This window comes from Lepidochelys olivacea (assembly GCF_965140295.1).
Source record: "Lepidochelys olivacea isolate rLepOli2 genome assembly, chromosome: 19".
Lineage (NCBI taxonomy): Eukaryota > Metazoa > Chordata > Testudines > Cheloniidae > Lepidochelys > Lepidochelys olivacea.
The window spans coordinates 18873484-18886939 of record NC_140429.1 but is presented as its reverse complement, the minus strand read 5'-3'; the positions used below and the strand labels follow the sequence as shown (position 1 = coordinate 18886939).

The following is a 13456-nucleotide window of genomic DNA, read 5'->3' as shown; positions in this document are numbered from 1 at the left end:
CCTCTCCCCCCCCCCCCCCCCCGTTCCTCACACGTTCTTGTCAACTGCTGGAAATGGCCCATCTTGATCACTACAAAAGGCTTTTGTTTTTTTCCTCTCCTGCTGGTAATAGCTCACCTTACCTGATCACTCTTGTTACAGTGTGTATGGCAACACCCATTGTTTCATGTTCTCCGTTTATATAAAATCTCCCCACTGTATTTTCCACTGCATGCATCTGATGAAGTGAGCTGTAGCCCACAAAAGCTTATGCTCAAATAAATTTGTTAGTCTCTAAGGTGCCACAAGTCCTCCTTTCCTTTTGCACTAGGTTTCTCAAGTGGGCAGCCGTGGCCCCTCCGAGGAATGATCCACGTTTGGTTTTCCAGAGACACAGTTCAATTATGGGCTTGATGTACTTTGCTGGGGCATTCCAGTGCTAGGCCAGCATCTCTCCACTGATCTGGTGGGTCCAGCCCCAGTGTTGGGATAATTTCTTCTCCCCATTGCTGAGATGTTCAAGCAGGAGAGGAGGTTTCCAATGGTTTTTTTCACCATGAATTATTCAAAGGCTGCTGCTATTCCAAACTTCCCCCTTGCAGTGTGTTGCCCCTTCAAGAGTGAAGCTAATCAGAGACCATAAGGGTGTTCTGGACCCCCTCCACCCCTCCCAGGCGTAGAGTTTATAAATCATAGGAAGGGGGACAAATATTCCCTCATATCCCAAGTGTGCTAGATTTCTTGACCCCTTAGATGGCTGCCCCTTCTCTAGATCTGCCATCTCTATCTGGCTGAGCTGGTCTTTCCTGCCAGTGGGATGCTGGGTCAGATATTCTCTGCACTGCCACCTTCTTGGTTTGTCAGCTCAGGTGAATCGTACCTGGAAACGCCCGTTTTATCAGAGCAGTCAAATTGGCAATTATTTCCAGCACTGCTTCTTCTCCAAGTTTCTCATTGGGGACATGAGGGGTATCGTCACTGGAAAACAGCACAAACATCACATGCAGCTAGCAGTCTGAAAGGGAAGAGTCTGTATGCAGAGTTGTGATAACCATGTCAGTCCCAGGATACTAGAGAGTCAAGGTGAATAGGTGTAAAAGCTACTTCCTCACTCACCTTGTCTCAGGGAAGCACCTGCACACACAATAGTAAAGGCAGCCTGTAGGTAACTTACGCCTAGCATGGGGATGTGATTTCACGTGAACATTTGGGGAACTGTTCAGGGCAAGAGTTTGTTCCATTTTGTTCAGCTTTTTCTTTTTACATTAGAAATCTGGGTCTGGCTATACTCTGTTGTTTCTGGAAGATGCCATGAGGTTATGAGTTACACATACCAAGAGAATAAATCCTGATTAACTGAGGGGAAATAAAGCTCTTTGTTTGTAACACACCTGCCTGCCTGCACAGCTGGAGAAAAGCCCATTTGTTAGAGATGCAAACTCCCACCTCTTTAATCAAGGGCTCCCAACTCTGCTCTCTGGGTGCTCCAAGAAGGACCTCCAGCAGAACCGGAGAGCAGACATGACATTCCCCATATGTCATACAATCATAGAATATCAGGGTTGGAAGGGACCTCAGGAGGTCATCTAGTCCAACCCCCTGCTCAAAAGCAGGACCCATACCCAATTAAATCTCCCAGCCAGGGCTTTGTCAAGCCTGACCTTAAAAACTTCTAAGGAAGGAGATTCCACCACCTCCCTAGGCAAGTGTTTCACCACCCTCCTAGTGAAAAAGTTTTTCCTAATATCCAACCTGAACCTCCCCCACTGCAACTTGAGACCATTACTCCTTGTCCTGTCCTCTTCCACCACTGAGAATAGTCTAGAACCATCCTCTCTGGAACCACCTCTCAGGTAGTTGAAAGCAGCTATCAAATCCCCCCTCATTCTTCTCTTCTGCAGACTAAACAATCCCAGTTCCCTCAGCCTCTCCTCATAACTCATGTGTTCCAGACCCCTAATCATTTTTGTTGCCCTTCGCTGGACTCTCTCCAATTTTTCCACATCCTTCTTGTAGTGTGGGGCCCAAAACTGGACACAGTACTCCAGATGAGGCCTCTCCAATGTCGAATAGAGGGGGACGATCACGTCCCTCGATAGGCTCGCTATGCCCCTACTTATACATCCCAAAATGCCATTGGCCTTCTTGGCAACAAGGGCACACTGCTGGCTCATATCCAGCTTCTCGTCCACTGTCACCCCTAGGTCCTTTTCCACAGAACTGCTGCCTAGCCATTCGGTCCCTAGTCTGTAGCGGTGCATTGGGTTCTTCCGTCCTAAGTGCAGGACCCTGCACTTATCCTTATTGAACCTCATCAGATTTCTTTTGGCCCAATCCTCCAATTTGTCTAGGTCCCTCTGTATCCTATCCCTGCCCTCCAGCATATCTACCACTCCTCCCAGTTTAGTATCATCCGCAAATTTGCTGAGAGTGCAATCCACACCATCCTCCAGATCATTTATGAAGATATTGAACAAAACCGGCCCCAGGACTGACCCCTGGGGTAGTCCACTTGATACCGGCTGCCAACTAGACATGGAGCCATTGATCACTACCCGTTGAGCCCGACAATCTAGCCAACTTTCTACCCACCTTATGGTGCATTCATCCAGCCCATCCTTCTTTAACTTGCTGACAAGAATACTGTGGGAGACCGTGTCAAAAGCTTTGCTAAAGTCAAGAAACAATACATCCACTGCTTTCCCTTCATCCACAGAACCAGTAATCTCATCATAGAAGGCGATTAGATTAGTCAGGCATGACCTTCCCTTGGTGAATCCATGTCAAACAGCCCCTTTTCAAACCAAGTCTCCCAGACTCTTCTTTAGTGTCATACCAAGGGGCACAAAGCTGTTTGCAAACCCTTCTTCTGGTGCCTTGAACAGTGCACAGCTCTGCGTCCAATGACTCTGCTAACGGCATCGGGCCAGGAGAGCGAGTGCAGCCTAGGGGCTGTCAGTCATGGTGCCCACTGCGTGACCGCTGTGGGACTGCCTGTGTGCAGAAGGGACTCCTGGCCTGAGGTGCAGGGGTCTGGTTATGATTTGTGGCGGGGTACTAGTCGGACTCCGCCAGCAGCAGGTTCCTGAGTTGTTAGGTAACTAGATTAACTCCTTCGTGCTCTGTAACGATTGGTCAATTGTTAATACGTACACTGTATATGTTACCAGTTCTCTGGTGCTATCTGGCCAGGAGATATCTGCTAGCCAGGCTGCCCCACTGTGACTCTGCCTGACCCACACAGCTCCAGTGTGGATGGGTTCACTTCTAGAATAAAGGCTATTGTTTAAATACCCACCGAAGGCTCCAGAATTAGTTATCTCGAACCAGAGGAACCTGCAAAGGAGCACTCCTTCCTGCCTGAGAAGAAGTGTCTGACAGCAACACATGCCTTACTCCTAGGTAGTTGAAATGTCCCCAATGATACACAAGGGAGAACTTGGGAAAGGCTGGCCGTATTTAGCAGCTTCTTCATTAGTGAGGACAGCAACTTCTGCTTCTTTATCCTTGTCTCCCCTATATTGCGCATGCAGCTGCTGCAGCAGCTTGGGAGCAAGGCCACATATCTCCTCTGTCTTGGGATGCTGCTGCCCTTGCTCCCCAGCTCAGCCCAGGTCTCACATTGCAAGCATGTCCAAATCCCAAGTGGATACTGTAGCAGGACCCCAGAATAGCCTCCAAATACAGTTTTGAGGTTCACTCTTCCCTAACCATTGTCCCAGCTCAGCCTGTACCTTCTACCAACACTGCTGGGAGCTCTGGACTCCTGAGGCATGCTGCAGGAATGGCCATTCTACAAATAATTAGGAGAAATAAATGGATAAGCAGTGTCTTTTTCTTAAAGCCCCAGCTTCTGGAGTCTTGTGATTATGTGGGAATCTCCATTTTCAGTTCTTTAACACAGAAGTTTCTAGCTCTCATGGCTATGGACCCCTCAACGACCGATTGCATCTAACTCTCCCTCTCCCCCCAACTTTATCATCTTTTAAATCTCATTATTTTAAAGCCAGTTTCATGATTTAAATGGGGTTGACTCATAATGCCACTGTGCAAGACATCTGGGATTCTGTGTGCAGCTCTGGTCAGCCACACTCAAGAAAGAAATATGGGTTTAAGAACCCGGAACAGGAGCAGAGAAGGGCTACTAGGATGATCAGGCAAATGGAGAGCCTGTGTTACAACAAGAGACTAGAAGAGCTTGGCTTGTTTAACCTAGCAAAATGAAGGCTGAAAGGGATCCGTACTGCTCTCTAGAAATACATTAGGGGGTAAATGCCAGGGAGGGAGAAGGGCCCAAAAGGTATTTAGGTGGCTAACACCCACTGCAAGTTAGGTGTTTAAATGCCTTTGAGGATCTGGTCCAAGAGCTATTTGAGCTAGAAGACAATGTTGGAACAACAAATGGGTATAAATTGGTCATGAATAAATTTAGGCTGGAAATTGGAAGACGGTTTCTAAACATTACAGGAATGAGGGTCTGGAACAGCCTCCCAATAGGAGCAGAGAGAGCGAGAAACCTTACTAGTTTGAAGAGGGAGCTTGATAAGTTTATGAACGGGATGATATGATGATAGAAGGAGACTAGATCTGATGAGCTGGAGGTCCCTTCCTGGCCTGTGTTCCTATAATTTGGGAGCACTTGAGACTGGCAATAGTGGATCAGATTCCTCTGTAACTGAGTGGGGGCTCTCTCTGCAGCCACACATTTGCTAATTGCAGAGTAGCAGCTATTACCCGAAGGTGCTCATGTGCACTGTGAGTAGAATTCAACGTGTTTCTGCACATGACACCTAATCACAACATTCATAGGGCATGATCACATGATAAGTCCTATCTTTCACTGCTATGCATGGATGGACTCCTTACCCAGTCCAAAGGATGAAGTCTGGATCAGGCAGGATCTCCTTCATGGCATAAATGGAGGAGTTTATGAGAATCCAAGGAGAATCACACATGTAATTTCCCCATGTGCCTGCATCGGACACTGGCTGGGAGCCAGCAGACGGACACACCTGGAGAGGGTCTGTTGCCACGCTGTATTCTGGGTCCAAATGGAGGTCTGTGATATGCCAAAAGTGACCTGCCAAAGACAGAACAAACACCACCATGCAGTGCAATCAAACACCGGAAGTAGCTGTGCCAGCTGGGAAGCCATGAGGTCAGAGAGCGTTATACAGCTAGATTTCGATTGGAATCATTCCCTTTGCAGATACTGGTATTCCCAAACCAGCGTCCATGTGGGAAGTTTACTGACATAACTTCCAAGCCCGCAGTAGAGGCTCAGTGGGGAGGGCTCTGGCCTGGGAGTTGGGAGACCTGTCCGCAATTCCCTCCTCTGCCACAGACTTCCTGTGCGACCTGGGGTAAGTCACGTAGTCTCTCCAAGCCTCAGTTCCCATCTGTAACAAGGGGATAATAGCAGTGACCTGTGTCCCGGGGGTAAATACAGTACAGAGTGTTAGGTATTCAGATACCTGGCCCCCATCAGTGCAGTAAGTACCATAGACAGACAAGATAATACTATACAGCACGGTCCAAACACACACTGCTGGGCAGTGCAATTCAAACTAACCACTCAGTGCACACAGCTGCAGAGACTGAGGGTCTGTTAGAGCTAACAAGACAATGTACCTGCAGTGGGTGGACAATCCCTGACCTAGGTAATCCCTACCTGAAAGTTAAACATGCCTTGTGTCTTCAATAAACTCAGCAGTGCTGCATCATGAGAGGGTTGGGGGCTTCTACTTCCACCATAAGACCCCATACTACAGTCAAGCAAATGATTAATAGAATTATTATCAGTGTGATGGTTTCCAAAAGCAGACCCCAGCATGTGGCCACACTACCCTAGTAGAACCCCTGGCCAAGCCAGAGTGCAGAACTTGGATTTTGGGCAGCTAAATCTCAGCTGGGGTTAAAGCACGGCTAGGGTCAGAATCAAAGCAAGGAGCCTGCCTGAACTGAGCAATCTGGAAGAGGGAGAGATGGGGGTTGCTCCCCAGGACAGAAAAGCTGCCCTGTGGACATCTCCCTGTTGTTGCTTGGTGTCTGCAGGAGAGGCTTTGCTGAATGGTGCTGTGTTGGTGGAACAAGCCCTCGGTCAGTGGGAGACCCAGAGAGGATTTGGGGTTTTCTTAACTGCAGCCTCCTGTGCAGTGCCTTCGCCCCTTCTTCGGGGGCAGTGCAGACCTGGCAAACCCTCTGCACCGGCGCTGCGGGGGAGCCTCCTGCAGACGGAGCTCGGGGGCTGTTAGTCACCACTGCTCTGGGCAGATGGCACAGCCATCCTGGCAGCGCAGCAGCGGGAGATCTCTAAAGGTGCTGTCACAGACGCTGTCAAGCTGGCAGCATTTCGGCTGGGCCCTTCCCCTGGAAGGGCTGCCCTGGGTTCTGCAAGGGTGAGTGAACGGTTTCTTTAAAATCTGCAGCAAGACAAGGGCAAGGAAGTTTTCAGGCAGGAGCTGCCTGCTGAAGCAGGAACAGACAGATGCCAGGCAACTGCAGGGAGATGATGGTTGTCCTTACGCTAATCAAGTTCCTTGTTTAGTGCTGGAGGAAAGTGACTCCTCCTGCGATTCTTTATTGTGTTCTCTGCACATAGGGGTTCTGGGGAAGCCAGCACTTTCCAAGCTGAAGCTCTTTGCTCCACAATGCTTTTTGACCCCGTGGCCGCATCCACCTTCTGCTGCCAGGACCCCATCCCCCAGTGGAATCCACAAAGGAGCAGCTGCAGTTTAGTGGAGTGGGAGAATGGAGGAGCAGGCCATAGAGCCAGCAATCCCCTTTCTATGGGCCCCCTTCTGGTTTTTGCTCCTCTTGGTTGTAGCAGTGAAGCGGAGCCCCTGCCCTCCATTTACAAAACATTAGCCTGGCCTGGCTGTCTGCTGAGTAGCATTTCAGGGGAAGAGTTTAGTTCTGACTTGATCTTCTCTCTGAGGGGAGCCATTTCCCTGACTCCCTGAGCTCTTGCAGCAGCTGAGCACTTGTTTACTCTACGCACGCACAAGAACCCCATTCCCAGACTAGTACCTGGAAAGGACTGAGCTCTGGTTTAAGTCATACTGCAGATGGCAAGTGAGTTCTGGGCTCCATCAGCTACAGGTGAGCTTTTGACTGACCCTGCCTCTATTCAGAAAGGATGGGCTCCATCTAAACCAAAACAGGACCAGACTGGTGGCATATAAAATGGAAAAGGTCATAGACGTGTGTTTAAACTAAGGGCTGGGGGAAAGCTAGCGAGTGTGGAGAAGCACATGGTTCAGACAGAGACATCCCTTAGGGGAGGTTTTATTAAAGGGGATTCTCTACATCCTTGCAAAGAGAGGATAGAAGTTGATAAAGTACAGGTAGGAACTGAAAAAAGTCCCATCGCTACATCACATAAAGGCAGACAACGTAAGACTGACAAATCTTGTAAGTGCTTGTCTACAGATACAAGAAGTTTAAATACTATGATGAGTGCACTTGAGTACCTGGCATTAAATGAGGATATGGATATAATAGGTATTACAGAAACTTTGGTGGAATGCTGATAATCAATGGGACACAGTAACACCAGGGTACAAAACATATCGGAATGACAGAGTAAGTCATGCTGGTGAGGGAGTGGCACTATATGTGAAAGAAAGCGTACAGTCAATATAGTCAAAATCTTAGATGTATCAGTGGGGCCACTAGACAAAGAAGCACTCAGGGAAGACTAGGCCATTGCGGATGAAGCTAAATGAATTCTTTGCATCGATCTTCACTGCAGAGAGTCTCACACCTGAGCCGTTCTTTTTAGGTGACAAATCTGAGGAACTGTCCTTGATTGCGGTGTCAATAGAGGAGGTTTGGGTACAAATTGATAAACAGTAATAAGTCACCAGGACCAGATGTATTCACCCAAGGGTTCTGAAGGAACTCAGATATGAAATTGCAGAGCTATCAGGGCCAGCTCTAGGTTTTTTGCCGCCCCAAGCTCCGAGAGCACAACTGCCCAAGGGTGGCCGGACGCCGCCCCTGGAATTGTGCCTCCCCAAGCACGTGCTTGCTTTGCTGGTGCCTAGAGCCGGTCCTGAGAACTGCTAACTGTGGTATGTAACCGACACTTAAATTGGCCTCTGGAGACTGGAGAATAGCTAATTAAGGCTGATTTTTAAAAAGGCTCCAGAGGCAACCTGGCAATTACAGGCCAGGAAGCCTAGCTTCAGTACCAGGTAGATTGGTTGAAATTATTGTAAAGAACAGAATGATCAGACATATAGATGAACACGATTTGTTGGTAAAGAGTCAACATGACTTTTGTAAATGGAAATCATGCCTCAGTCTATTTGAATTCTTTGAACTGACCAGAAAACAGGGATAAGGGTGATCCAGTGGATACTGTGTATTTGGACTTTCAAAAAGCCTTTGATGATATCCCATGACTCCTTACTTTGCCCAAGAGCCTTTGGCAGGGGACAAGAGGGAAGGCAATCTCATGGATCATAACTGGTTACAAACAAAGCTGAACCAAACAGTGGGAATAAATGGTCAGTTTTCATAGCAGAGAGAGGTAAATACCAGGGTCCCCCAGTGATCTGTCCTGGGACCTGTGCTGTTCAACATGTTCATAAATGATCTGGAAAAGGGGTAAACAGTGAGGTGGCAAGGTTGCAGCTGATACCAAATTACTCAAAATTGTTAAATCCAAAGTAGACTGTGAAGATTTACGAAGAAATCTCACAAAAGTGGGTAACCAGGGAAGGAAATGGCAGATTTAATTCAGTGTTGATAAATGAAAAGTAAGAATGCACAATGGAAAATGTAATCCCAGCTATACATACAAAACAATGGGGTCTAAATTAGCTGTTACCACTCAAGAAAGAGATCTTAACGTCATCATGAATAGTTCTCTGAAAACATCTGCTCAATAGGCTGTGGCAGTCAAAAAAAGCTAACAGAAAGTGAGGAACCATTAGGAAAGGGATAGAAAATAAGACAGAAAATATCATAATGCCAATATATAAATCAGTGGTATGCCCACATCTTGAATACTGCATGCAGTTCTGGTCAGCCCCATCTCAAAAAAAAAAAAGGATAGATTAGAACTGGAAAAGATACAGAGAAAGGCAACAAAACATCATAAGGGCTGTGTAACAGCTTCCACATGAAAAGAGATTAAAAAGACGGGGACTGTCCAGCTTGGGAAAGAGACGACAGAGGGGAGATAGGACAGGGGTCTATACAATCATGACTGGGGCGGAGAAAGTGAATAAGGAAGCGTTATTTATCCCTTCACATTAAATAACATAGGATATGACCCAGTGATCACCCAGTGAAATTAACAGGCAGCAGGTTTAAAACAAACAAAAGCAAGTACTTCACAGAGTGCACTGTCAACCTGGGAAACTTGTTGCCAAGGGGATGTTGTGAAGGCCAAAAGTATAACCGGCTTCTAAAAAGAATGAGAGAAGTTCATGAAGGATAAGTCCATCGATATCTATTATCCAAGATGATCAGGGACATAGCCCCATGCTGTGGGTGTCCCTAAGCCTCTGACTGCCAGATGCTGGGAGTGGACACCACGGGACGGATCACTCGATAAATTGCCCTGTTCTGTTCACTCTCCCTGAAGCATGGCTCTGGCCACCGTCGGAAGATAGGCTACTGAGCTATGTGGACCAGTGGTTGGACCCAGTATGGCCGTTCTTATGAGATTCCAATGTCCCAGCAGCAGCAGAGTCCCCAGAGTTCTGGTGTACAGTATTTCCAGGATGGCTGACAGGCTGAAGCAGGGCTGACTGTGACATGTTTCTCTGTTGGTAGCACATCCATCACCCAGCAGGTTAAGGCCTGTAGTTCGGTGCTCCTCCTTTCCCTAAAGGTTCCCCAGTTCCAAATAAACATAAACCCCTCCTCTAAACACCATCATCTCACCCACACATTGAGAACTTGCAGTGCTGCCTGTCTAACCGGCCCTATGAGTGGAAGTGGAAGCATTTCAGAGAAAAGAAAAGGAGTACTTGTGGCACCTTAGAGACTAACCAAGTGAGTTGTAACTCACGAAAGCTCATGCTCAAATAAATTGGTTAGTCTCTAAGGTGCCACAAGTACTCCTTTTCTTTTTGCGAATACAGACTAACACTGCTGTTACTCTGAAACCTGTCATTTCAGAGAATACCACTAGGGAAGTCCTGGACTTCAATCTCCTTCCTAGCAGCCTAAATTTGGCCTCCAGGACCTTTCTCCTATGGTACCTACATGTCATGACCACTGGCTCCTCCCCAGCACTGCACATAAGTCTATCTAGATGTCTCAAGAATCTTCAAGCTTTGCATCTAGCAGGGAATTCACCATGCGGTTCTCCTGGTCATCCAAACACAACTATCTGTATTTCTAATAACTGGATTCCCCACTACTATTACTTGTCTCTTCCTAATAAGTGGGGTCCCCTCCCCCAGAGGGGTATCCTCAGTGTGAGAGAACAGCAGGACATCATCTAGAAAGAGGCTGCTCAGGGCAAATTTCTGGCCTGTCTCACTCAGATTTGCTGGGGGGGGGGAGATGACCCCCAATTCAGCGAACTTGTTTAGCAACAGGGCAGGATACAAGCAGAGTGTTTCTCAAGCACTAGGAGCCGGCCCTGGCTGAGAAACCTGGCCATGCGCCATGGACTTGTGTCCGGGATCTGTGCATGATGCAAGTTGTGGGGAAGTGCTCTCTGCTCCCCACTGGAGCTGCAGTGCTGAATGTGCAGCTGGAATGGGTCAGGGATCCTTGACTTCACTGCAACCACGCAGGGGGCCTCACACTTGGAAGGGCAGAATTTTAGCACAAGGAGCATTGCCTCCTTTAAAGCTCCAACTGTGAGGTGCATTTAATACAGCTATAGATTACAAACAAGCACTCTCAGGGAGGCCATAGCCAGTGGTGAGCTGGAGCCGGTGCGCTGGAACCAGTTGTTAAATTTAGAAGCCCTTTTAGAACCGCGAGGGACAACCAGTTCTAAAAGGGCTTCTAAATGTAACAACCAGCCAAAAGTGGCGCCTTGGGCGCCGACCCCGTGGGTGCTCCGGGGCTGGAGCACCCATGGGGAGAATTTGGTGGGTGCAGAGCACCCACCGGCAGGTCCCCGCCCCACCCCCGGCCCCAGCTCACCTCTGCTCCGCTTGCACCCCTGAGTTACGCTCCACCCCGCTCTGCTTCTCCGCCCCCCCCCACCGCTTCCCGCGAATCAGCTGTTGGCGCGGGAAGCCGGGGGGCTGAGAAGCAGGGGGCGGCTTCGCGCTCAGGCCCAGGGAGGCGGAGGGGAGCTGGGGAGAAGGGGGCGAGGAGGGTCACCTGCGCCGCAGCAGCTAACCTTGGGCGGGGGGTGCAGGGGAACCGCTCCCCGCCCCAGCTCACCTCCGCCACCCTGGGCCTGAGCGCGAAGCCGCCGCCTGCTTCTCAGCCCTCCCAGGCTTCCTGCCGAACAGCTGATTCGCGGGAAGGCGGAGAAGCAGAGCAGGGCGGTGGGTTCAGGGCAGGAGGCGGAGCGGAGGTGAGCTGGGGCTGGGCGCGGGGAGCTGCCGGTGGGGGCTCTGCACCCACCAAATTTTCCCCGTGGGTGCTCCAGCCCTGGAGGTCCCAGAGAGCTGGCGCCTAAGGCGCCACTTTTGATGTGATCAGTGGGGGGAGCGGCCGCTCCCCCTGCTCCCCCCCAGCTACGCTATCCCACCTCTAGGAACCAGAGGAACCTGCCGGACGCTTCCTGGGAGCCGCCCCAGGTAAGCACCGCCGGGACTCCCCACCTCGCCCCCCGGCAGGTCCCTCGGGCTCTTAGGGGCAGGGCGGGGTGGGCACCCACTACGGTGGCCCACAAGACCCTCCTGCCCGGTTCTGGGGGCAGTCAGGGGACAGGGGTGGATGGGGCAGGGGTTCTGGGAGGGGGGAGCCGTCAAGGAATGTAGGGGGTTAGATGGGGCAGGAGTCCCGGGGGGCGGGGGCGGGCCACGACCCCCTCGTGGGGTGAGAAGGGAGCCGGTTGTTAAGATTTTGGCAGCTCATCACTGGCCATAGCAATTCAGAGCAGTCCCATAACCACACACAGCTATACACCTCGCCATCCCTTCCCCCACCCTAACCCCGTCTCTTGAGTTACGACGACACTTGGATTTCACATTCCTCAGGGCAGAGTGCGTGTCTGTTATCGGCTGGAGTCGACATATGGTGCCTAAACCCAACCCAATTAAAGGAACACTGTTAGCTTGCAGTCTAATTACTGAGTTAGGTTGTTCCAGGCCTCTCCCCCAGCCCCAAGGACCCTGCCAATAGCTTGTTTGTTTTTAAAACAATCTTTTTTCAATCTCATTTTCCTGTTTTTTTAAATATTCTCTCCCTTATTGCCCAGTGAAAAACGCACACACACATACACACACACAAAACCAGCTGCCTTAGCCACCAGCCCCACTATGCTACCAAATAGACCACATGAACAAACTGGACAGAGAAGGCCTTTGCCCCCTAATCTCTGTCACTTTGGGGGTAACTTGGGGGTTGCTCGGATAGTAGATACACAGGGAACAAGTACAGAAGTGTGCCTTTTCTTAAGTTTGACATGTTTTTCCAGTAACAGGGGCAGGGCCCAGTTCTCTGCCATCCTGCCTAGCCCAATGCTTTCTGCCTGTGCCTCGAAGCAGGGGACGTCTCAACACAATCTTATGTCAGTGGCCAGATGGAAATAAACCTCATGAATGCAAAGAGAGCCAGCCATGCACTGCCCCAGAAGCCGTGGGTATGTTCATATCTTGCAGCCTATTTAAAGAGATGTGAGCAAGCCAAGTTTAGTTTAGAAATCATGTTATGGCAAAGCTCCCCTTGGAAGAAGCAGGCTTTCCCCCAGTCTAGAGCAACCAGGCGGCCACAGGAAGCTCAAGGAGGCTGTTACCTTGGACGGTGGCAGCAGTCACAATCCTACAGCACATTAGAAGCAGCAAGAATCTCCAGGAATCCATCTGGGACAAAGAGCTCTGCCAGCTGCTTCTGCTTCTGACTAATTACCCACTTCGCTGCAGAGAAGAGAACCAATCCCAGGACGTTGTTACCTCACCTGACTCTGTGGCAATGTGTGAAGTGGGAGCAACTTCAGCTTGCCTCAAGAAAGACGTTCTCAGCCAATGGCGGGTCACTTGCAATCAAGTCTGGGCACTGCTGCTGCTGGGAGTCCATGCAGGGAGAGGGGAGCTGTTTGATCATGTTTAACTGAACGCTCACTTTGCTCTATTTCCTCCTAGTATGTTAGCTACCCCCTTGCAGACATTCACCAGAGAGGCTGTAGCACCCACGCAGGGATAGAGGAGTGGTGGCTTGCATTGCCCCACTCAGCAGCTTATAGGGGGCCAATTCAATCCCTGGCATAGGCAAGGGTGAACTACAGTATTCTCCCACAGTACTCTTCCCAGCAAGTTGAAGAAGTATGGGCTGGATGAATGGACTATAAGGTGGATAGAAAGCTGGCTAGATTGTCAAGCTCAAT

General features: G+C 49.7%; 1 protein-coding gene across 1 annotated transcript in view; it reads right to left on the bottom strand.

Moving 5' to 3' along the window:
- Positions 1–13042, bottom strand: part of SMPDL3B (sphingomyelin phosphodiesterase acid like 3B) — a 44185-nt gene extending 31143 nt beyond the window's left edge. The window contains exons 1-3 of the mRNA XM_084609604.1: positions 12869–13042; positions 4846–5059; positions 860–957 (exon numbers count right to left, since the gene is read on the bottom strand). Of these exons, the coding sequence (XP_084465730.1) occupies positions 860–957; positions 4846–5059; positions 12869–12935 (379 nt within the window). The 5' untranslated portion in view covers positions 12936–13042. The remainder of the gene's footprint in view (positions 1–859; positions 958–4845; positions 5060–12868) is intronic.
- Between the last annotated feature and the right edge of the window lie 414 nt (positions 13043–13456).